The sequence below is a fragment of the Lagenorhynchus albirostris genome, chromosome 2, assembly GCF_949774975.1.
Source record: "Lagenorhynchus albirostris chromosome 2, mLagAlb1.1, whole genome shotgun sequence".
Classification (NCBI taxonomy): domain Eukaryota; kingdom Metazoa; phylum Chordata; class Mammalia; order Artiodactyla; family Delphinidae; genus Lagenorhynchus; species Lagenorhynchus albirostris.
Window position 1 is genome coordinate 24,781,147 of NC_083096.1, and position 26,376 is coordinate 24,807,522.

Sequence of the window (26,376 nt, forward strand, 5' to 3'; positions counted from 1 at the left end):
TCACATGTAAAAGCAGGAATGAATATGGTGTGTTCACTGAAGGACAAGAAGGCCACTATAGTGAACCAGAGTAAGCAACAAAGAGAGTTGTAGGAGATAGATTAGAGAGATAGGAGGGGCCAGGTTATGAGGCCATAGTGTACTATGGCTAAAAATAAACATTTTGTTCCATGTGTGATGGGCTGCTACTGTAGGGTTCCGGGAAGGGGAGAGGGGATCAGTATTATGGTCTGAGATTTTAAAGGAATTTTCCTGACTGCTGTGGGGATAGGTTATAGGAGGGCAAGGATAGAGGCTGAGAAACCAGTTAGGAGGTTATTACACTAGTCTGGTTGCCATATAATGGTGGCTAGGACTAGAGTAGCAACAGCAAAAAGAAGTGGTTAGATTTGGGGTATCTTTGGAAGGAAGAACTGACTGAATTTGCTCATGGTTGCATTCATTCATTCAAGTTGAGAACTCAACATATGCAGGCACTGATCTAGTCAAGAGCTCTGATGGCTTGGATTAGAGTGGTAGCAGTAGAGGTGGTAATAAATTATTGGATTTGAGATGTATTTTGCAGGTGTAACTGAAAGAGTTTGCTAATAGATTAGATGTAAGAGGTGAGACAAAAAGTCAGAGATAGAACTTTTTTTTAAATGGAGTTCCATTTAATATTTATTTATTTACTTAGGCTGCGCCAGGTCTTAGTTGTGGCATGTGCGCTCTTTTTTTAGTTTCGGCATGCGGACTTAGTTGCGGCATGCGGACTCTTAGTTGCAGTGTGCGAACTCTTTAGTTGCAGCATGCATGCAGGATCTAGTTCCCTGACCAGGGATCGAACCCGGGCCCCTCGCATTGGGAGCGTGGAGTCTTACCCACTGGACCACCAGGGAAGTCCCAGAGATAGAACTTTTAAGTTTCTGCCCTCAGCAACTTTGGGTGAATGGTGGTGCTATTTAGTGACTTAAAGAAATCTTATTGAAGAGTAGGTTCTGAGAAGAGAATTCTAATTTACAAATTTTTAGTTTGTGCCTATTAAACATATACATGGAGATGTTGGATATACTTGCCCAGAATGGGGGCTGGGACTGCATGAAAAAATGTAAGAAGAATGAATATGGGGATGGAGAGGGAAAGAGAAGAATCAAGAATGACTCCTTGGGCACTTTCCTGGCTGTCCAGTGGTTAAGACTGTGCACTTCCAATGCAAGGGGTGTGGGTTTGATCCTTGGTTGGGGAACTAAGATCCCACAAGCTGCGCAGTATGGCCGAAAAAAGAAAAAAATAAAGAATGACTCCTTGGTTTTTGGCTTTAGCAATTGGGTAGATGATGATTCCATTTACTGACATGGGGAAGACAAGACCCCCATGTAATAGCGTAATAGACCCAGTTTTAGGTGGGAAAAATCTGCTTTGGCTGTGTTAGATTTGCAATAACTGTTATATGTCTATTAGGTTCAATTTCCTTTTCTCATGTCTGTAACTTTAAACAATATGTGCAAGCCTCCATCTGTGTTTATCAATTGTAGATCGTATCTTTTGATTCCCTACCTTTAAGGTGAAGATATTAGTATTCCCACTCTTTCCTCTCTTATCACTCTATTTTCCATAATTTGCCAGCTGTACCTTTACTTTTATATTGTCAAGGTTAATGATATTTACATGCTGTTCTAGAACACAAAACTAAGTCCCGCGTAATGATTTTAAAAAGTCAAAATCAGTAAAAAGTCAAAAGTGATTTTTAAAATATCACTTTCTAGGTTCAGATTCAATGCAGTCCCATTTAAAGTCCCACGGATGGATAAGCTGACTGAAATTTATGTGGAAATGCAAAAGACTTAGAAACAGTCCCTTATGTAGAAGAAGAGCAAAGTTGGAGAACTTAGACCACTTGATTTAAACACTTACTCTAAAGCTTCAGTAATGAAGACAGTGGTGTTAGGATAGGCATATAGAGCAATGAATAGAATAGAGCGACGGTCCCCAACCTTTTTGGCACCAGGGGCTGGTTTCGTGGAAGACAGTTTTTCCATGGATGGGATTGGGGGGTGGTGCAGGCAGTAATGTGAGCGGTGGGGAGCGATGGGGAGTGGCAGATGAAGCTTCGCTTGCTCGCCCCCCCACCCCGCTCACCTCCTGCTGTGCGTCTCGGGTTCTTAACAGGCTGTGGACTGGTACCGGTCCGCGGCCCGGGGGCTGGGGACCCCTGGAATAGAGAGTCTAGAAATTGGCCCTGTTCTGTGTTCTTTTATGTGATAGTTAGCTATGGCCACAAGAGACGGCTCAGAGAGACTCAGGAAAAAGTTTATTACGCTCAGAGATCCTAGAAACAGGAGCGATAGATTGCCGCACAGCATCGTGTGCGGGAAGCCTCAGGGTGGTCTGGAGGCAGAAAGGAGGAGAAAGGGGAAAACTGAGGCTAGAGCCTTTATTAAGGTTTCTGCAGGATTACTCAGCCATAAAAAGGAACGAAATTGGGTCATTTGTAGAGACGTGGATGGACCTTGAGACTGTCATACAGAGTGAAGTAAGTCAGAAAGAGAAAAACCAACATCATATATTAACGCATACATGTGGAATCTGAAAAAATTGGAATAGACGATCTTATTTACAAAACAGAAATAGAGACAGAGACGTAGAGAACAAAGGGGGGGTGGGATGAATTGGGAGATTGGGATTGACATATATATACTATTGATACTATGTATAAAATAGATAACTAATGAGAACCTACTGTATAGCACAGGGAACTCTACGCAATGCTCTGTGGTGACCTAAATGGGAAGGAAATCCAAAAAATAGGGGATATATGTATACCTATAGCTTATTCACTTTGCTGTAGAGTAGAAACTAACACAACATTGTAAAGCAACTATACTCCAATAAAACTTAAAAAAAAAAAAAAAAAGGTTTCCTCAGGAAAGGCAAGGCAGGGTAAGGTAAATAGTTTAGGATTGGCTAATTTGAATAATTCCAGAGGGCTTTGAGCTATAGGAGTGGCCTCTCCATTCCTGGTACCTGGCTCTATGAATTTTAAAGCAGATGGAGGGAGGTAGGGCTCTGGATTGGTTAGTTTGCATATCAAAGGCATGCTCCCTGCTGAGCCTTTTGCTGTCTCTAAGAATTGCCTAGCTCTGGGATGGGCAGTCTCTCTTTCCAGCCAGAAAGGTTTTTAAGATGTCAGAATATCATAATATACAGAAAATTTAAAAAATATAAATGCAACCCCACACATGTATAGCCAGTTGATTTTCTACAGAGGTGCCAAGGTAATTCAATGTTGAAAGGATAGTGTTTTCAACAAATTGTGATAGATATGCACATGGAAAAGAAATGATATAAATACAGTTTTCCCCCACCAAAGTCTCATAATATATTACAGACTTAAAAGCTAAAGCTCTAAAACTTTTAGAAGAAAACTTAGGAGAAAATCTTTGGACCCGGGGTAGGTCAAGTTTCTCAGGCTGGACACAGAAAGCACATACAAGACATTGATAAAGTGAACTTTAGCAAAGTTGAACCCTTCTGCTCTTTGAAGACATGACTAAGAAAATGAAAAGACAAACCACAGGCTGGGGAAAATATTTGTAATGCATATATATCCAACCAAAGAGTTGTATCCATAATTTTTAAACAGTGCTTACAATTCAGTAGTAAGATTATCCAGTAAAATGGACAAAAGATTTGAATAGACCCTTCAGTAAGATATACAGTAGAAGATGCTTAACATCATTAGTCATCAGAGAAATGAAAGTGAAAACCACAATGAGATACTATTACATATCCACTAGAAAGGCTAAAATGAGAAAGACTGACTATACCAAGTGCATACAAGGAAGAACAACTGGCACCTTATACTCTGCTGGTGGGAATGTGATATGTTACAACTGCTTTGGAAAAGTTTGGTAGTTTCTAAAAGTGTTAAATGTGCACTTACCAACTAACCCATCAATTCTACTCCTAGGTTGTGTGTGTGTGTGTGTGTGTGTGTGTGTGTGTGTGTGTGTACACACATAGATACACCCACAATTTACTATTACTCAGCCATAAAAGAGAACTATTGATATATACAGCAACAAGAGTGAATCTCAGAAACATTATATGGAGGAAATAAAGCCAGATAGAAAGAAGTAGTACTGTTCTGGGACAGGCACAACTAGTCTGTAACGATGGAGACCAGATTACTGGTTGCCAGGGATTGAGGGGTTGAAAGTAAAGGCCCACAAAGGAATTTGTGGGAGTAATGACAATCTATATCTTAATTTTGGTGTTGGTTACATAAAACTATACTCTTAAAATGGGTCCATTTTATTGTAATGTAATTTATATCTCAGTACATTCTTTAAAAAATATTGCTCACTGCAGAGCCATTAAGTATGCATAGTTCTTATTTCTTCCTCTGTAATACAGTGATCACAACCTTTCAGCCACTCAAAGAATAAGACTGCTGTTTGAGGGAACCATTATAAGATGGTAAGCATTGGGGAAGGAAGACCAAACAGAAGGCTGAAGAAATGGTCTGGATCAGTGATATTCTTAGCGTTACATTCAACTAGAGTCTCCGTTTTAACACTCCACTGCTTACTCAAAATCGTGCCAATAGTAAGAAGGTGTTTTGGGACCCTCTGGTATACAGACTTCTGGTTAACTGTCTCTTTTTCAGTCACTTTTCAATCCCATTCTCTGTCCCATACGTAGGCTTCAAGTCTAAATTCTTGTTGGAGTTCTGTTTGGCAGGAGTCAAAGACTTTGCAGGTAACTGCCTCCAAAGTTACCTGCCACTTTGAGGCGGCCTCCTTTGCCCTGTTTCTGTAGCCTGTTCTCTTACCCCGACTTTCTGACTTAATGGAAATGAGGTTAAACACCTCGTCCATTGATGGCCCTTCCGGTTCACTTTGGGAGTTAAAAACCTGATAATTACTTGTGTTGGGGAGATGAAATGCATGTGCCCCATCTGCCATGTTCCACTAGAACTCGACGTTGACATTTTGATCAATCTAGCATGGAAGTTTCTTTCAAAGAAGTCCTTAGAGGTGAATGATTTATTTTGCCCTTCCAGCTAAAATGTATCAATTAGGTCATTCCGTCTTGATATGACCTCTCACTAGATCAGAGATTGGCAAGCTTTTTCGGTAGAGGGCCAGATAATAAACATGTTAGGCTTTGTGGGCCATAGGATTTGTCATAACTATTCAACTCTGTTGTCATAGTATGAAATTAGTGAGTGTAATACCATGAATTGACTATGTTTCAATAAAACTTTACAGAAACAAGTGGCAAAATGGATTTGATGTGAACCTTGTACTAGATTGACTTACTTTGGGACTCTAATGTTTTTATTTATTATAAGGTTCGTCAATTAACCAAGAAAGTGTAATTCCCATTTTCCTAAGGAGTAATACTTTATTCTTGTTTCTTTTGTCAACTTCTTGCCCTATGACCATCCTCCTGCCTTATTCTGTCTTTATATTTGGCCCTATCTGTCTAATTTGATTAAGGCTAGTGGGGAGGCACTCTTGTTCTACGTTTGTTACAGCATCCAGAAAGCTTTTAAAGTGCTAAGTCTAATGTCTATCGCTAGGTCTCTAGTGTGCTCTAAGGAGGTTTTACGCAAGATTTTAATCAATACCTGTCAGTCAACTATAGCTTGTTAGCCAGCGTGCTTAGCTTTCCAGTTTTCTTTTCCCAGATTCCAGCTTTTCAGGTCTTCATGCATCTGTCAACCTGTAATTCATTAGTGTACTACATTTGACGCATACAGAAGATATTATTTATTTGCTATTAAGCAGCCTGTAAGTGAATGGAAAACTGTTGGGTCTCTTTTCTTTCCTGCAAGTTGCATGGCAGCTCAACTATCCTAAGTTTTGCCTATAGCAGACCTCTGTAGATGATTGATTGAGAGCGGAATGAGTCATGAACATGTGGTTAAAAAAAATCATGACAATATTTCACATAGAAAATGTTCAATTAATAGTGGTTATTAGTCACAAAATGAGCTTGTTGAATAAGCTGGCTTAAAAGAATTCGTTTCTTTTTTACATATTTTAAGGCAATTTCTTCTAAATATCCCCAAATCTGAGGAAAATACCATTCCAAATTTTCAGTTCTCTGTAAGCCTAACATGGGGAGGTTTCAAGCCTTTTTGACATAATTCAGATTATTTGTTATGAATGGGGATTACAGAATCATAGATTTTTATCATTGAGAGGTTACCTTAGATATGAATGAATCCAATCCTCTTACAGAATAAACGTCTAGTGAGCCCTGATTGTGAATTAGATGTGTTTTACTGAAACTGGATTTAATATGTATTGATCCTTCCCACATTCCATCCCACAAAATAATAAGCTGCCCTAAAATGAGTATTTAATCCAACTAAAATTCAATGTTAAATAGTATTTAAATGGGTTATTGAGCTGTAGTGGCTTTGTATCCAAGGCAGGGAGGGAAATGTTACAATAATAGTGTAAAGGTTATTTTGTGTAAGAAAGAAGAAATAAATGGATTTTCTCTTTCTACTGTAACATCTCATCAATCTTCTCCTTTCATAATTAAGCAATCAGAACCGTCTCAGACTGGCCAAAGCAAGAATTGCTAGGGATTTTCCTGACCTTTTTGCATGGCCTTAATTTCAAATAAACAGTGGTAAATATATAGTAAATTATATCTCCTAAATGGTACTGATTTTAGAATAAATCATCAGATATCTATTGAACACCTGTTACACGCATTCTGCACCTAGTTGGTAGTATACTTATTTAAGAAAAACAGACATAAACAAAGCTAAAAATAAAATAATATTTAAAAATTGATAAAAGTTTACTAAGTCTTTGCGTTACAAAAGATTTCATTGGTATTACAAAAGAATTCATTGAAGCATTTTTTTAACATTTAAAAATTAATACATTTAAAAGATTTTTTGAGTTACAACCAGGTTTTCCAAAATAAACAAACGTTAAAAGGTTGTTTATTAGGGTTTCCCTGGTAGCGCAGTGGTTGAGGGTCCGCCTGCCGATGCAGGGGATACGGGTTCGTGCCCCGGTCCGGGAGGATCCCACGTGCCTCGGAGCGGCTGGGCGCGTGAGCCATGGCTGCTGAGCCTGCGCGTCCGGAGCCTGTGTTCCGCAACGGGAGAGGCCACGACAGTGAGAGGCCCGCGTACCGCAAAAAAAAAAAAAAAAAAAAAGTTGTTTAGTAACCGTGATTTTGCTTTCTTTTTCATATAAAAATGCTTCTCCCCGAATCACAGTTATTAGATATAAGAAAGATAATTATGTTTTGCTTTTATTTATAAATATAATACATGATATTAGTCAAAGATAACAGTATTGGGAAAGTATAAAGAGAAAAACAAAAGTAGCTTTTTCTTATAGGAAAAGCTGGAAAATTATTGCCAATTTCCAGTATTTTAGCAAATCTACAATGAGCATGCTTAAGCTTATTTATGGACATCATTTAAACTAGGATTAATTGCATTATAAATATTATTTCTGTGCCAGCAAAATGCACGTTGAAAATCCCGATATTTACCACCAAACACCCATCAGAAAGATTAGGGAAACTTATGATTCCAAGGACAAGGTTAGAAAGTCCCCACTTCCCTACACCCTAGAGACTTCTGAATTAATATTTTCATTTATCTTTGCTATACTAATGGGTCACCTATGTTATCTTGTTTCTATTAACATTTCTTTGATCACTTGTTTGGTTTTTAGTTTTTGTTTATTGGCATTTCTTTTTTAGGCATGAATTTTCTCTTCATGTCCTTCACTTTTTTTTACTATTTTTATGGAAACATTCACCCTTTTCTTAGTTATTTTATAAGACCTCTTTGTATTTTGGTGACAGTTAACACTATCTACATACGTATTTAAAATTTTCTTTTCCTAGTTTGTCCTTTATCTTTCAACCATATTTGTGGTATTAGGTTTTCTTCCTTCTGATATACATGAGAATTATATATTATATATATAATATATAAGAATTATATATATGAGATATGAGATATACATGAGAATTATATATTATATATATAATATATAAGAATTATATATATGATAAAGAATTATGTATATGATAAAGATGAGAATTACTTAAGCCATTATGCTTTCTTTTTGCCTTGCCTGTGAGGCAGCTCAAATAATTGTTGCACACAAGCACGATAATTGCTTAGCTCTCCTGTTTAGCTAAGAATTTATACTCTCCCCCTTTATATTTATGTAGCTTGGTAGTTAGATCCCAGCTCTTGAGCCTTACTTTTTTCACCTTTAATATAAGGATGACAGTATCTACCATTTGGATTATTGTGAAAATCAAATAAAATATTTTTTAATTGCTTAGTCATGTGTCTAACACTGTAGAATGCTAAGTAAATGCTAGAGGACTTTTTTTTTCCATAATTTTTACATTTTCTGTTTCTAATTTTACAACCTTATTTCATACTCATCTTTACTTTGAAAGCAACTCAGTTTTATTTAGAAATGAGTAAAGTATAAACACTAAAAAAAAAAAATCACATGAAGAGCATTGCCATAGTGGATATGAAGGAATGAAATGAGGCAACTGTGAATAGAGTTGATAAAAGAAGTACCCCTTGTAAACAGTGTCTCCAAGATTTGGTTTACAAGGAAATAGCAGCAGACAAACCACGCCTTCACCCAGCAACCTGACACAGGCAGTCTTTCTGAGCAAAATGCTGTCTTGAACTTGAATCTGAGTCACAATTTCAAAGTAGCTGCAGCTATTGTCTTGGTTGTGCTGCATGTTGTGCTGTAAGTGGAAGAGAGAAACCTCTTCTATGGAGATTTTATAGGCCCAGAATTTGGGAGTGATTGAACTTCCAGCTCTCATCTGGAAAAGAACATACTAGATATTTGGTTTAGCTGTCTTCCACTTGCCAGGGTTAAATATTGGATACTCTGGATTTTATTTCCATATAGAAGTAATCCCATGTAAAGGGAGTCATGGCATTTCTGACATCAGACTCAAGGATAATGTCCATCCATTTAGTCCTCTTATTCCTCGTGTTGCGAGATTGGTGACTGGCTCTGTGGTCTCTTCAGCCCCACTAACACATGGCTAGGATCCTGGGAAAAGTGACTATATAATTTATCATCCAAACCACACTTTTCAGAATGGAAAGGGACAGTATTAATAATTAGGCCAGTACAACATAAGTAAACCAAGATGGTCCTGGGTAAAAATGGCATTTGGTCATTTTAGCTAATAACCCCTTTCTATCTTGTCTTAAAAAAACAAAAAGGTTTTCTATTTTTTATGTTAGCCCTCCTGATATTTCTATACTTACTGTAATAGCGCAGAAATTCAGAAAGCTATCAGCCCTGTTTTGATTTTTTTGAACCATGTGTTTTGTTTTCTAATTTGGAGTGATATTTTCTTTTTGTATTCAAAATCACTGTCTATTATTGAATCCTATTTAATCACCTAAAAGGCTATCTTATAAATTATTAAGAAAGACATAATGAATCTTTCTTTGGACTCTACCAGTTAGGTAATAACCAAGGGACAAATTGAAGGACAGAGGTGAAATGAAAGTTCTTGATGTCCATGCCTGGTAATTGCATACTGAATCCTGGATCATTAATAGTATTAGAATATTGCTTTCATTTTCTATTTGCAGTTATATTTAGGCTGTTGAAATTAATGTTGATGACTCACAACATTCAAAACCAGTGTAAATGAAAGTTAAATTTTTATGTCTTATATGCCCTCCTCACTCTTGTCTTAACAGAAAAAAGCTTGGCAGGACCACAAGCGAGAATGCAAATGCCTTAAAAGCTGCAAACCCAGATATCCTCCCGACTCTGTCCGACTTCTTGGCAGAGTTGTTTTCAAACTTGTGAGTATAAAACTTGTGAAATATGCTTGGGTTTTAATTTAGCATAAGCGCTTGCAATTGCATGTATTATTCATATTTAAGACTGAATTTAAATCCATGTTAAGGTAGAAGGTGGATTATTCCAGGGAGTGTCTTAAGACAAGACTTGTTTTCCTATTAATCACCGCAGTGATAAAGTGCACCGTCCCTCTTTGAAGACCCTGTGTGTGATCTCCTGTGAATAGAAACCTAAAGTCCTATGTTTGGGACATGAGATGTTAGTGATGCCTGTTACATTGCCTTTATTACTTTTCTACTGAGAACTAATGCACAGGGCAAGTATATAATTCTTTTGGTTGCCTCTTCAAGTGAGATTTTAATTAGATGATAATTAATCTTACAAGGAAGGGTACTTATCTTTTTTTCTTTTCGTTTTTTTTTTAAGCCAACATTCACTGAAATTGTTTCTCCAGTCCCTTTCCCTACTCTGCCAAAGCAGCTAGTGGATTCCCTGAAATCCCCCTCTGGCGACACCTTCCAGTTTTGGGTTTTTTTTTTTTTTTTTTTTTTTTTTTTGCCAGGCTTTAGAATGAATATCTCTTTATTGCAGGCTTCAGCTCTCTTGTGTCCTGTTGTCTGTTAACTTCTTTTGGCAATAAAATTTCACAGAGGAATTTAGGGATGTAAAAGTATATACCTAAAACTGGTGCAATGTTATATATCAACTACATCTTTACTAAAAGAAAAATGGATTTAGAATGCCAAATTGGCATTGTCTTTGGACTGAATATACAACATCTGTCACATATACTTACTACTATTTTTAAATGTACATATTGTGTTGAACTAAAATACACAAATTTATTTCAGAGCTTTAATAAATTCAGAGCAACTTTGTCATTATGCGTTTCTTTAATCACTGGATATTAAAAGTATAATAATATTATATTTGAGTCTGAACTTTTTTTTTGCTTTATTAGTATTGAATAGATAGAGAACCACTGTTAGAGCAGAAATGGGTTGCTTCAGAATCACTCAGGGCTCTAGTTCTCAGTCTTCACCCCGACCTATGGAATCAGAATCTAATAGAAACTAACTGTAATGATAGCTACTTTCTGTTGAGCACTTAACTATTCCTAGGCCCTGTGCTAATTGCTTTACAAGATATACCTTATTTCATCCCACAACAACTCAGTGCTATTATTACTCCTGTGTTTCGCATAAGGAAATTGACACCTCAAGTTTAAGTAACGTGCCCAAGGTTGCACAGTTTGTAATAAACTCTTATTTTTATTCATCCATCTTTGCTTTTCTATAATAATTAGTAGTAAATTCCTTACAGTGATACAAGTCTGTGGTAGAATTGGGGAAAAAAATGGAAACTTCTTGTAAAAGAATTTTGTGTTTGGAAATTAAATTGGTGGGTCAAGTTGCAACACAGATTTTAAAGTTGTGACTGATTGAATAATTTAACTCTAAGAATGATGAGAAGGATAATATAGAAAATTATCTTTTTAACGGACTTCCATTTGAATATTTAAAGATATGCAAACATATTCATTTATATATTGGAGCACTTGAAATCGTTTTTGGTGTTTTCCCCCTTTCTTCATAGATGGAAGAAACACCCTCTGAATCGGAGAAACTTTACTCATTTTATGATCTGGAGTCAAGTAAGTGATTCTTTATCAGCATCTTAAGTTCTATCATTTATTTGCTGAGCTGATGAGTTGCCTTTTTTTTTTTTTAAACTTTGTTTTTCTGTCTCTTTATTATGTGAGGCAGCAAACCTTTTCATGCTTTTATATAGACACATTAGCTTATTTAATTTATTCTAGGGTAGCTTTGGCCCTATAGGAGTTTGTGAGGTGCCATAGAGGTGTCCAAGTTAGGCAGTGAGGGGAGTATAACCCTCTGTCCAGCTAGCAGAATACATTTTACTTCTGTTTTTCCTCCTCTTTCCCTTTTTCCTACTCTTGGTTTCTTTTTGATGTTAGGGAACAGTAATGTGAATGGGGGCTCCAGGGAACATTTAGATAATAAGGAAAGTAGAAAGTACCGATGACTTAGGCTCTCTGACAGCACTGAGCGTTGTTCTTTTCCTGAACTACCATGGTGGTGGCCAACCTCCTTAATACTGAGAGGCTTTGCAAATCTGAGTGTGAAGTGAACGTAGGGTTTACGTTTCTTGCTCTTGGCACAGTTCACAGATCGTCTTCGTTGAAGTTGTAAATGACTTTTAAGTCAAAAGTAGCAAGAGCTCATGGAGTAAATGTGCTACACAGTTTGATATTTCTAGATGGAGACAAATAAAATCATCTAGTACGGATTTATGGTTATGGAATCCTAAGTGCCAATGATAATAAATTATTATTTAAGGAATCATTGGGTTAATTTATTCTGTTGAACAAGTAATTTAAAGAAAATATGTAGACCTGACATGAGCAACAGAGTTATGCTGTAGTTTCATCTTGATCTATCTTTTCAAGTTTTAATAGAGAACTAGTCATTTTTTTCTTCTTTTTTTTTTTTTTTTTTTTTTTTTTGCGGTATGCGGGCCTCTCACTGCTGTGGCCTCTCCCGTTGCGGAGCACAGGCTCCGGATGCGCAGGCTCAGCGGCCATGGCTCATGGGCCCAGCTGCTCTGCAGCATGTGGGATCTTCCCGGACCGGGGCACGAACCCATGTCCCCTGCATCGGCAGGCGGACTCTCAACCACTACGCCGCCAGGGAAGCCCTATTTTTTTCTTCTTATATTACTGCTAGGTAAATAACATCTCTTGCAGTGAGTTTTACTATGAACATTAGCCCTGCTCAGTAGCAGTGTCATACACGCTGCCTTAAGTGAAGTGCTCTCAAACGTTATTAATTCAACTGTGCACTCCTAGTCCTCACACCCCTTTGTGGTATGAATGAAACTGAGTTTTTAAAGGGGTGATATTGGCTTTGGAACTTTCTCCTTCTGTTTGGGTTGAAGCAGTATCATATTTTGTTTATTGTTCAACCTGAAAAGAACTTGAAAATGAGATTTCTTTGGTTGATTCATGTTTTTTTCTTGATGTACTTCCTACTTGACCAATTTCACCAATTTGAACTTAATTTAACTGAACTTTTCTGTTCTTGCTTTAGGTTTTTTTGGTCTTTGAGATGATACTGTTTATCAGTTAGTTATGACCTGGCTGTAAATTGTTTCATGGAAAAGTCTACTTAAATTCACTAACTAAATAAGCATGTATGGTGGTTTGAACATGTGTGCAGGAGGATGTAGAAAATCTGCTAACACACATCATTACTGATTTTGGTTTTAATGTTTTTTCATCAGTTTGTGTATTTATTTTGTTTTGCTAGGTGTTTGATCTTATTTTGTAGATAACGTTTGGCAGAATTTGATTGATAATGTATGATAATGATTTGTAGTTGTCAAAAAATAAAAAGATGCATTTGATCTCTGTCAGAATGGAATCTGGGTAGGAAATATCTGCCTTAACAGCTACCATTGAACACCTGAAAATTATCCATTGAAAGTTCACAGTGTGATTGTACTATTTATTTTATCTTTAAAAAAGATATTAACAAACTGACTGAAGATAAGAAAGAGGGCCTCAGGCAACTTGTATTGACATTCCAACACTTCATGAGAGAAGAAATACAGGATGCTTCTCAGCTGCCACCTTCCTTTGACATTTTTGAAGCCTTTGCAAAAGTAAGTGTTAACTTTGGTATCTTTGCTAATGCCATAAATCAACGCTATACTCCTTATTTCCTTGTTGATCCGTGAAAATCCAGGACCCTTCATGCCTTTATCAGTCCCCTGCTTTACTGAGTAGAGAATGGGAGAATGTATTGCTTATATTGAAAAGAGTATTATTTTTTCTGCTTTATCAGTATTCTTACTAATGGCCCAAGTATGTTCATTGTCAGCTCTCAAAGCACACCCTCAAAAGAGTGTGCTTTCTTTTCTCAAAAGAAAGTAACATATTCCATTATTTTTTATGAATGGATTTAAGTTTGCCATTGAGTCCATTTCGTTTTGTGGTGGTTGTTTCAGCAATGTAACCTTCCTTGAAGTGAAAGAAATCATTGGAATCCGTTTCTTGATTAAGTGAATTTTAAATGATATGAAAATATAACCATTTCTGATTTTAAAATAATTGCCCAAATTGCCAAAACATTTGTTTAAATGTTTTAAGTCATGAAAATCTTAGATTAGGGGTAGAAAATAGGTATAATTTAATATTTCATTGTGGTCTCTTGGTAATGGGTACCTGAGTGCTCTTCTTGGAAGTGCTTCTGAGGGTTTGTTTGGGTCCAGAGAGAAAGAATGCACTGATTGATTCTTTTTCTTTTATAATTTATTTATCCATTTATTTATTTTTGGCTGTCTTGGGTCTTTGTTGCTGTGTGTGGCTTTCTCTAGTTGCAGCGAGCAGGGGCTACTCTTTGTTGTGGTACGTGGGCTTCTCATTGCAGTGGCTTCTCTTGTTGTGGAGCACGGGCTCTAGGTGTGCCGGCTTCAGTAGTTGTGGCACGTGGGCTCAGTAGTTGTAGCTCACGGGCTCTAGAGTGCCGGTTCAGTAGTTGTGGTGCACAGGCTTAGTTGCTCTGCAGCATGTGGGATCTTCCTGGACCAGGGCTCGGACCCGTGTCCCCTGCATTGGCAGGTGGATTCTTAACAAGTGTGCCACCAGGGAAGTCCCTGATTGATTCTTGATATCTACCCTGGGATAGGGACAAAGGAACCAGTATATCCTTTGTTATTATCATGTGTTTGCCGTCCTTACTTTCTCATATTGTGTGTTTGGATTTGGTTAAATATTGATCATATTTTTAATAATAAGTAAAATTTTACATTTGAGGGTGATTTTGTCAATTTTACAATTTATATGCACACATCCAATGATATACTTATCTTGTGAATATTTTTAAAGTATGTTTTATAACCTGCTTATTTTCTAAGAATTTAAATGTGATTAGTGTGATTGCTACAGATTTATTCTTGTTTTTCCCAAATGTAGTTTTATTCTTTTAGGTATGCTCTTACGATTTTCCGATAATATCATCTTAGCATTACATTCTGGTTTGTCTATTAATTAAAATTGATTTCAAAATGTAAATGTTGTTTATAATGCATCTGAGAAGTTTCTCATGTTTATTTCATATGCTTCTGAAAATTACAACCTATAGTAACGCTGCGTATACAGTGCATACAGGCTCTTTTGATGTTACATGCTATACAACGTAACACCTACTGAAAGATAAAAATATACCTTATGATGACTGTAACTTCATTTCTGGTGTTTCCTGTTGTTGAAAAATGTTCAAGTGCTAATTACTGGAGTTATTAGTGTTCATAATAACGAATTAAAAATACTTTCATTGCTTAATGTAAATTGTAAATTACTATCTTATTTCTCTTGTTTCTTTTAAAATAATTTTAATCTCACGTATCTTACAATGAACTTTTCTCTGTGCTGTGTAGGGGGAAATTCTGTCATTATGATTAAGCAGACAGAATTTTAGTAATGTGCTTTCCTTCTCCCCACATACTTATATTTGTTGTTGCTACAAAAGTAAAACGTATACATTTTTGTGGTGTATGGGGGAATTGGACTCAGAGCTGTGATTTCTGCCTTAAAATATAGGTTAATAATCAGAGGAAAGCAGCATTAACCTATGGCTCCTGTACTTCCTTGTAGAAGTTTTGTTTATATTTTATAGACTGTAGTTATTTTTCTGCTTATACATTTGTGTTTAAAAGAGAAAACTCTCCTCCTTCTCCCCTCCTCCATCCGTCCCCCTCCTTGTCCTTCATTTTTTAAAAGAAGAATAGAATAGTCTTAAATTAAGCTGATCAGTGTCCTGCAAAGCTTAGGGATGAGCCACTGAGCTTATAACTTTGCAAGTGTGTGATGACACCGATCATGACAAATGCGTTGGAAGTGGGTGGAGAATGCTGGACAGGGAATTTTATCCCTATCTACTGCCCCCCGCCCCATCTTACTGGCATAGAATTAATCAAAGAGAAGAAATGGGCACTTCAGAGAGTGCTGCTTTCTTTCGCTGCACCTACCTGTACAGTCTGTCAGGAGTGGTTCTATGCTGACCTGCCTTTCCCACCTTCAGGAACTAAGTTTTTAATTTACGCTTCAAAGAAAGCTGGCTTCACCTGGCCTCAAAAAGAAAAGCCTGTTTTATGTTTTGCTTTTCCTCCCACTCACTTATGTTCATGCAGGTTCTGTGCAGGTATTAGACATGCGAAGCTTGTGTTTTGGCTCCTCTCATTGTCATTTAAGACAAGAGGAATTCTGAGAGCTTTTGCTGATTTGTTTCTATCTTAATTTTTTTGAATCTTTGATTATGGACTTTTCCAAACACACACAAAAGTAGAGAGACAATTCTAATGAACCCTCATGTTTCCAGCACTTGGTTTCAATACTTTTCAGACTTGTTTTATATCTGATAGATGTCACACAGATGTTCTTTTCCTTTATTTGGGTTTCCAAACATTCCTTACAATTACTCTTTTGCTATCAGGCCTCTTGGTCTCCTGAGAGAGGTGTCTGTTAGTGAATTCACTGATCAAATTATGCAAGTTTTGTTTTGTTTTTGTTTGCAGCAAGCACTCTTGTCCAGGGTTATCAAAATACATGGTTAATTCTAACTCTGAAAATTATCTACCAAGGCAAAGAACCTCAGCAAGTCAAAAGTTTTACTTGGGGTTATGCATATATTTATCAAACTTGTACTGCCTGGAAAGGAAAGGGGTTGGTGGAGGATGAGAAGGTTCTTAGTCCTGAGAGCAAATTTCTTCTCTGCTGAGCTGATAGCTTTTTCTTGTAGAAGACCATGATGAATTCCTCAAAAGTTAGCAATTTGTATTTTGAACACTCTGGGGGTTTCTGTTGAAAGATAGTGTATATTTCCTGTTGGACTAGGTTCTTAGTGCCTCTTGTGCTTCTGTTGCTCAGGACTTGGTTTTGCTTGGAAAATGTCCCCCCCGTCCCCCTTCACTACTCTGAACACATTATTGTGTAGCCTTTTTTCCAGTTATATTTCCAAGTGTTCCTTTTTTCTCCACTTCCTGGTTACCAGTATTAGCCTCCCACTACCCATCCCTGCATTCACACACACACACAGAGCAACTGGAATTTGGGATTTAGAGATAGTACTTTACTGTATAAAATATCCTGTTGACTTCTGAACTTATTGCCTGGTTGTAAAAGTTAAGTAGGAAGAAGAAATTTTTCTAGGGGAGGAGATCAAGGAGGACTTCACATAGGAAGCAGAAATTAATGGCATGAATTTCAGAAGAGAAGATGGTGTTGGGAAACAATTATAGAGAATGGTCTAGAAATACTTGTGGGGAGTGAGGGGGTACTAACTCCTCTAACCCCCGGGTAAGAAAAATATGTTGACTTCCTATGGAGAAGATTTGAAAAGGCAGTTGTTACCAGTGGAATACATGTTTCAGTTATATTTAGTGATTACAAAAAGAGTTTGAATGAAAGCGTGATGCTTAAAATGTTTGTTTTGCTTTAGGTAGTAAGAGAAAATTAGTGAGGGTAGTAGTACCTCTAGAATTTCTACAGCTGGCGAGCTGCAGAGTGATGATCTGGTTGGATGGAAACGTGGGAGTGATTTGCTTGAAGCTTTATTTGCATAAGTTTTTTTTTTTTAACTTAGATTGTGTGTTACTTGGGGGTGTGGCTGAATGGAAATAAAAGCGTACGGTATGAGGAAAGTGGTGGTTCACCACTGACAATAATGAAGGTGGCCAAAGGGTGGGAGATGTACTGGGGATACTTGTTAGTGAGCACAGTGGAGGCGCGTGACTATTTGTATATTCATCAAAAATAGAGGCCAGACTTATCTCTGCTGGCTCTTTTTCAGATTGTTTAGAGAAGGGAAGATGTATGTTTCCATCTCCACAGGCCCCTCCTCCTTCCCACTCCCCAACTTTTTTTCCTTCCATTTCTATTTTGAAATAAGATTTCTGGTTAGATTTCAAAATGGATTTATCTTGGCAAGACAACTCCTGTGGTTCAATCTGTTGATAGAGTTCGAAACATTTGCTACAAATATAGAGAATGTATATACAAATAATGATGACTGTAAACTTTAAAAGGTGAGACAATTACAGTTAGAGGCAAATTTAAATGGGAGGTTGAACAGTAGTATGATGGCTAAGTTGCTTTTTCAGACAAGTGAGTGAAATTCTCTCAACCTCAATTTCCTCATCTGTAAATGGGAATAATAATAATATTTACAGATTAAAGTGAGGATTAACTCTAAAGTACTTAGAGTGTCTGACATGTTATTAATTTCTACTGCTGCTGTGCCTATTTCCCATACTTATTTGTATTCTAGTATAAAACTTCAGTGTTGTATGTCTCCCTGTGTTGTCATGTAGCCAAGAGTGTAATCTGCAACTGATTGTAAACCAGTCTCAGATGGTTGCTTACAGTTGTGCCCAGTGCTGGTATCCCATGCCTATGCTGAGACTTACCTATCTTGTTGAGAAAAAAATTTTGCAGGCAGAAAATAGTACCTTTCCCCTAGTAACTGGCTTGGTTTCAGCCCATAGCTATTGTGGACAGAAATCGTGTACTATGTCCTACATTCGTCGCAACTCCATGATTTCAGAGTAGTTCCTTGGGATTTCATGTAGGAAATATAAAAGCAAGCTTACTATGATGAATGAGATGTTTCTCACACGTGAATCTTAAAAGGATGAAATTAAATTGTAAGGGTTTTGTTAGTTGTTATGTCATAGTTCACTGAAATGACATGGAATGTCTCTATTCCATCCCCCCAAACATACACTGGTTATTATTGCTAATGGTTATTCTAAATTTAATGTCAGTAGACTTAGTTCTGAGCTTATTTTCTATGCATAGAGTATACTTTTTAGCGATCACTGTGCAGAGTTCTAGAACAATATACTTATTTTTTTTTCTGGACTTAAAACTTCCTTTTCTAAAAATGCATTTGGTAGACTGATTAGAATGTGATAAGCTCTGAACAAAATAATAGAAAATGGACTAGTTGCATAAAATGTTTCAAAACCAGACATCAAATTGGAAGCAACAAGAATAAAAGTGAACTTCCTGACCACAAAACAGATGTCATTGTTCGTGCTGCCAGACCTCTGCAAAGTACTTTTTAACTCGATAATATTATGTAACTGCAACAGAATTTTTTGATTAGAAATTTCACATCTGTTTGAGAAGATGTTCCCTCTTTTTGTCTTTTAAACAAAATAATAATTTTCCTGGTAGAATGTTATTTTTGCTCTTTAGGGCACATCTGTGACCTCCAGAGCTTGCCTTCTGAACTCTAATTTTTAATGCTATTAGGGGGAGCTGGTTTTGCAATATACACTGTGGTTGTATAGATTTGAAAGTGAGAATTTTAGGTGCTTTTTGTACTATGATACTTAAAGTTTACATTCAGTTTCATTCTGAGTAAATTCTTTTTCACTGGGGGAGAATTTTTGTTTATTGAGAAACAGTGGAGAATGGGTTAAAACGAGAATCTGCTAATTCATAGGATGAAAAGAAATAGTAATTTAATACTTTTGATTGAGATATGTTAGAAATAAGACACAAATGATAATATATTTAAGATTATACTTGCATTTGCCTGGTATGTGCCATTCGAGTGTTAATAAATAGTCTATGTGATATTCTGCCATAGCCTCATGATTTTAGTAAAGTATAGAAGTCATCATGGAGGAAAAAATTACTAAATAAACCCTTATTGGGTATTTTTACTTGCCAAAGAATGGTGTACCTCGGTAAAAGGCAAGAACAAATTTGTTTATGATATATTCAGTTTTTTAATCTTAAATTTTTCGTTTAGTTAGCCCTCTCATTCTGGATGTACTGGTGCTTTATTACTTCACTGTTGCTGTTAGGCTAATTTGTGGGACAGATATTACCACAGTTGTTTTGAAAGGTCAGGAGTGTGTGTGTTTGCCACTGGAGGTTTCAAGTTCATATAGGACCAAATTTTAGAGCCTTTTTGTTGATCAGCTTAGTTGAATTTCACTACCGTAGCATGCTATAAAGTAGTAAAGAAAGCAATCTTTTGAATTAGTAAAGTGACGAATTATCTAATTACAAAGCTTATAAGATGGCAGTATGATAACTTTGACTGCATTACTAAATGATCCCAGTGACTGATCAGGTGTGCCTGGATTCCATTAAGGAAAAAATATGCCATTAAATATTTAATACTAAAAGCAAGGAGACACACCAGGATTGCTAACCTCCAATCACCGGGGTGCATGTATCTCTACATTTGGAGGTAGTTGCTAGTTGAGACGTCTCTCTCGTCTGCTCACAACAGTTGCTAGAAGACTTCATTATTGGGATTATACTTTCCTTCTGGTTTTAAGTGAAGCAGGCAAACAGCCAACATTCGTAGCTGCATGCACATCCTGGCACTCTAATTATGAAAAGCAGATGCATTTATGATTTATTTATTTACTTTTTACAATAGATTGAATCTCTGAGGAGATTCAAGGGACAGTTCTTCTCAGAAGTGTTCTTCCAAGTAAAGTGACACTTGTAGGACACTTGAGACTTCAAAACAAAACAATTCATGTATTTTTAATGATGGTATTTATCTATTATGTTCTTCATTATTAACCATTCAGTTACTATTTCTCTTCCTTTATGTACAAATAACCTATGATGAGTTGGTGTCTGTTTATCATAGTTAAGGACCAGATGGCCAACTAACTTCTAAAGTTCAGAAGGATAATTAGTAAATTCTTAATCAGCATTTTTACTTACATGTGTGTTGGTCAAGGTTGATTATGTACATAAGGCTAATGCTCTGATTAAAACTATTAATGGATAAACGTGTTGGCCAAGCCTTGTTGCCTTATTTATTTGAGTGTATAACTTGCCATTAATTCATATAGAGGTAATATTTTAAAAATGACAGTATGTCATTATGAAATGGTAGAGGTTACTTTCACTGCTTTGGCCTTCCCTTTAGTGACAAAAACCTTTATTAGAGTACTATGTCTCCCCACTAGAGTATGACTTTCTTAGAGCTAGGAATTACATTTTATTTATTTTGAATCCCTAGAAATCTTCATTGTATACAGTAGGGTTTAATTGTTGACTGAGTTAAATAATGCATGAAAACTGTACCTTTTCTGTTTTATGGTGTATTCTTTGTTAAATATATTTTAAAATTATTACAGTACTGTAAATATACAACACTAGGTAAAAAGGAATCTTTATTATGGTAAAATTCAAGAAGTTCAGTTGATAGCTCAGAATCACAGAAGCTGTTATTATCATAAATTCTTCAGGGAATAATGAATCATTATATTAATTATTCCAGAGTTCGGCAAACCTTTTCTGTAAAATCCCACATATTTTACACTTTGTAAGCCAAGAAGCAAAAATGAATTATTACTGGCGATTTGTAATGCACGCTGAGAGGGTTACTTATGGTCTCCATGGCAACTCCTTAACTCTTCCATTATAGTTGAAAGCATCCATGGATAATATATAAGTGAACGGGTGTGGGTGTCTTCCAATAAAACTTTGTTTACAGACACAGAACATTGATTTTCGTATAATTTTTACTTGTACCCAAATATTCCTCTTTTTATTTTCCCTCAGCCTTTTAAAAATGTAAGAAAATATTCTGAGCTTGCAGGCTGTGCAAAAACAGGTGGTGGATCAGATTTGGTCCATGGGCCATTGCTTGCCAACCCTTAAATTAGTTTTTGTAAGCCAAAAGATTTTTTTGTACACAGTAGGAGACAGCACGTGTTATCAAACACTTCTCTAATTAAAAAAAAACGATAGGAAATATTTTATTTGTTACCTTCTAACAAGCCACTGGTTCTACAGTTTTACGTTGCCAATGACGTTTGTAAGCATAGTATGTATACAATAATTGTTTTTTGAATTTATTATTTTTTATCCTCAAAACATTTGATTCAATAAATTTAAAATGTTTTAATTCAGTAATATAGTAGAAGAGATGTAGTATTTCACTAAGGATTAGGAAGAAATAAAATTCTTAAATAGAAAAAATGTGTACTTTACTAATGTCTTACATACTTAAACTATCATTCTTGGTCTTTTGTTTTTGTTTTCTTTAACTACAGATGTTATAGTTTGTTACTTTGCCTTGAAAAGAAATACACATTTTTCTTTTTTTAAAAAATTTTATTTGTTTAATTTATTTATTTTTGGCTGTGTTGGGTCTTTGTTGCTGTGCGCAGGCTTTCTCTAGGTGCGGCGAGCGAGGGCTACTCTTCGTCGTGGTGCGTGGGCTTCTCATTGTGGTGGCTTCTCTTGTTGTGGAGCACGGGCTCTAGGCGTGTGGGCTTCAGTAGTTGTGGCACGCGGGCTCAGTAGTTGCGGCTCGCGGGCTCTGGATTGCCGGCTCAGTAGCTGTGGAGCACGGGCTTAGTTGCTCTGTAGCATGTGGGATCTTCCTGGACCAGGGATCGAACCCATGTCTCCTGCATGGACAGGTGGATTCTTAACCCCTGCACCACCAGGGAAGCCCCAAGACACATTTTCCTAGTAGAATTATTTTGGCTGTGTAACTCGGGTTCAGAAATTTTTTGTTTGAGTCTTCAGATCTTTTTCTTAGATAATGGATATTGCCTTCAGATTTTACTTTGTGATTTGACTATTTCTGTTATGAATGAGAAGGACATCTCATGGGAGGAAAAAAAGGTTTTAGGGGTATAACACTAATAGTAATGAAAAATTATGATAAACTGCTCTGTTAAATTTTACTATTTTTAGAAACAGAGTGATAGTTTTGATGGCAGAAATCAGACATTGCTATATGATGAAGAAAACAAGGTGGTATATTATAAAGGTAAGCAGGTAAGTTTGGGGATGGCTTCTCTAAGTCAGATGAAAAAAATGTGGCCTGATCAAGAGAGAAAATAGCCCAACTACTATCTGAAAGGGTCAATTTTCATTAAATTTTTCTTCAGTACCTAGTGTTACGTATTTAAGGAGATGTATTTAGATAAATGTTCTCTGTAAAGTATGACGAAGGAAGGACAGAAAGCCCTGTCATATTGGGCAAGCTGACTATAGCTCAGTATCTGGAAGAGCTTTGTCATTAGAGTGGTCCAAGGATATATCAGGCTGCCCTGGCATAGCTTGGAGCTTCCTGTCCCTGGAAGTGTTTCATTCCAGATTAGAAGCACATTTCAGGATGAGTTATCTCCATGAATAAGGTAAGGCTTGATGATATGTAAAGTGCTCTGTGTTTGTCGTATTCATGGTGCATAATGGAAGAATGTAGTATATCTTTCCCCATCCTCTCTATCCAAGTCCAGCTTATTTCTTTCTTTATTTTTTTTTAACCGGTACGCGGGCCTCTCACTGTTGTGGCCTCTCCCGTTGCGGAACACAGGCTCTGGACGCGCAGGCTCAGCGGCCATGGCTCATGGGCCCAGCCGCTCCGCGGCATGTGGGATCTTCCCGGACTGGGGCATGAACCCGTGTCCCCTGCATCAGCAGGTGGACTCTCAACTACTGCGCCACCAGGGAAGCCCCAGCTTATTTCTTTGATGAAGTCCACCTGACTAGGATTGATCCTTCCTTGTTGTAAAATCAGTAGCCACTGGTATTTTCTACGCCAATCATTTGGCAATGGTGAATATTCTTTTAATTAGCTATATGTCTTCATTTCCTACATTCCCAGTTAGATGGTAAACTTTGTGAGAATAGGAGTCATGTTACCCAATTCCTTCCTTAAGCATAGTACAACCGTACAATTTTAGGCCTGAAAAGATCACAGAAACTATCCAGCTCCGTAGTCTCCTCACTTCCTTCCCTCTCCCTCTTTCCATGATGCATCAGTTGTGGCTCAGAGAAGGTTAATAAAATAGTCACCCAATGACAGGATGGATGCTAAAATTTAGGTCTTTTGAGCTCAAATGCTCTTTCTCCTAGTTGGTGCCTAAGTGCTCAAGAATTACTTTCTAAGTTGAAGTAAAAATGTGATAGAGCAAACAGAACTTAACGTTACAAACAACTTTTCAACAATATCTATTCCTTATATATTTTTTCTAGCTTTATTGAGATGTAATTAACATATAACATTGTATAAGTTTAATATGTGCAATGTGTTGATTTGATACACTTACATATTGCAAAATGATTCTGACTGTAGGGTTAGGTAACATGTCTATCACGTCACATAATTACCAAATTTTTTTGTGTGTATGGTGAGAACATTTAAGATCTACTCACGTAGCAATTTTTAAATATGATACAGTATTATCAGCTGCGATCACTATGCTATCCAGTAGATTCCCAGAATTCATTCATCTTATAGCTGGAAGTGTGTCCAAAAGTATGTCCAAAGTATACCCTTTGTCCATCTCCCCATTTCCTGGCACCACCCCTCTCTATTCCTTATTTTGAAGGTTATCAGTATAAAGCCAGAAAATTAAGAATAAGTTGCACCATAGGATTACTCTTAACAGCATTGGAACCTAGATTAGATTGTCTCTGTAATGATGAGTTTCAATCTCAGGGACTCTGTATGGCTATGTTTAAATGATGGTGGCTTTCCAAACCATCTGGATACATTCCCTTCAGATAACTCTGTTATAAACAGAGCTGCTTTATTACACACTTAACAATATGTGGATTTGTTTTGTATTCCTCATTTTTTTTGTCCCATATTTACCAGGAAGCCAGTGGGTATTTAGACACTGGTCTTTGTCTTACATGAACAGATCAAGCGATAATTGAGAGATTTATCACAAGTTGCCTAGTGCTGCACTCAACCAATTTTATTTTATTTTATTTATTTATTTTTTTGCGGTACACGGGCCTCTCACTGTTGCGGCCTCTCCGGTTGCGGAGCACAGGCTCTGGACGCGCAGGCTCAGCGGCCATGGCTCACAGGCCTAGCCGCTCCGCGGCACGTGGGATCTTCCCAGACCGGGGCACGAACCCATGTACCCTGCATCGACAGGCGGACTCTCAACCACTGTGCCACCAGGGAAGCCCACCCAATTTTATTTTTTATTTTATTTTTTTTACTCTACAAAGTACTTTAACAAATATAATCACATTTATTACTTACAACAACCTTCTGAGTTATTGTTACTATTCCTTTTGCAGATGATGGAATGCTTAAGGTCACATTGTTTTTAAATAAAGGAACCAGAGCTTTAACTTGGCTATCATGATTTTAGATTTTCTCCATCCCACCATACTGCATTCCCACCATACTGCATTCTGGTGTTATGTTAGTTTTGTGTTAAAGCTCTAATTATGAACTATTGTAAGCCTTAGGAGCAAAACCAGAGTGAAAGAAATGAGAATATGCATAAGATTTCTATCACTAATACTAAAGCACTACTATAGGCAAAGCTTTAAATTATTTAATTAGGATTCCTTTTTTTCTCATACAGGTGGTGCATCATGTCTTACAGGTCTCTGCTTCATATATTCAAATCTAAAAAGGGCTGGCAGGGAGGGTCGGGAGAGGGTGGGGTTTTCATATCAAATATTTCTGAGCTGATGCTGCCACAACTCTATGTGAAAATAAAGATGACTGAAATGGAATTTGCATGGGGTTAAGCTAACTTTTGAAATCTAGATTCCACAACCTTGAAGTACTGGATCAGTTGAATTAGGAACAGGATTAAAAATACACTTTACAGCACTTTCTTTCCTACCCTTCTCCCCCATCATGGGTGGCAGTATTTTATTGAAATACAGGGCCAACTCAGCATCTGAAGAGGCCCATGTGACTTGCTGGTTGATGTCCTGGGCCCTGTTTCATCCTTTCTTTTCCCCTAATATTTATTTATTTATTTGGCTGCACTGGGTCTTTGTTGCAGCATGTGTGATCTTTTAGTTGTGGCACGTGTGGTCTTTTAGTTGTGGCATGTGGAATCTAGTTCCCTGACCAGGGATCGAACCCGGGCCCCCTGCATTGGGAGCACGGAGTCTTAGCCACTGGACCAGCAGGGAAGTCCCCCTGTTTCATCCTTCACAGCCGTTCATGGGCTCTTGGTGTTTCAAGTTTAGAGCGAAAGTTGGTAAGGTATGTTGTTTTGTTGCCTCAGAAGTCTTTTGTAATAGCAGGTGACTGTGGGTTTTCTTGTTTTCCATTTGTCCGAGAGTCCATAGAGCAGTACCCACTTAAACCTCAAGTATGCAGATCTTAAGGTGTGATATTGTCCAAATTTTAGAAATCTTTTAATTGCCTTCTGTGGCATGACCTGCCGCTGATTCTCCTATGTCTCATACCATTTTTTAAAAAAAATTATCATTCTCTAGTTCTCTTTTTACCTGTTGGATGACAAGCATTCCACTGCCATGGCCTGACTTACTGAGCCTTGCCGTTTCCTCTGAGATCCAATCCCATATTTTCTACTTAATAAAAATCTTCATTTGCATGATCTGTTTTAACTTCAGGTTCATCCAATACTTAAACTCTTGTCTTATCCTCAGTAGGATGTGCTGCTTCTCCATCTTTTCTATCTCTTTTCTTAGCATGGCAGTCTCCTGAGTCAGCCACACCAG

The 26,376-nt window shown here is 37.1% G+C and overlaps 1 protein-coding gene across 3 annotated transcripts in view; it reads left to right on the forward strand.

The window, feature by feature from the left end:
- Positions 1-26,376, forward strand: part of SMYD3 (SET and MYND domain containing 3) — a 722,658-nt gene that overhangs the window by 187,106 nt on the left and 509,176 nt on the right. For all 3 annotated transcript variants that reach the window (XM_060128412.1, XM_060128421.1, XM_060128431.1), the window contains exons 3-5: positions 9,737-9,844; positions 11,439-11,496; positions 13,390-13,526. In XM_060128412.1, coding sequence (XP_059984395.1) covers positions 9,737-9,844; positions 11,439-11,496; positions 13,390-13,526 — 303 coding nt within the window. The remainder of the gene's footprint in view (positions 1-9,736; positions 9,845-11,438; positions 11,497-13,389; positions 13,527-26,376) is intronic.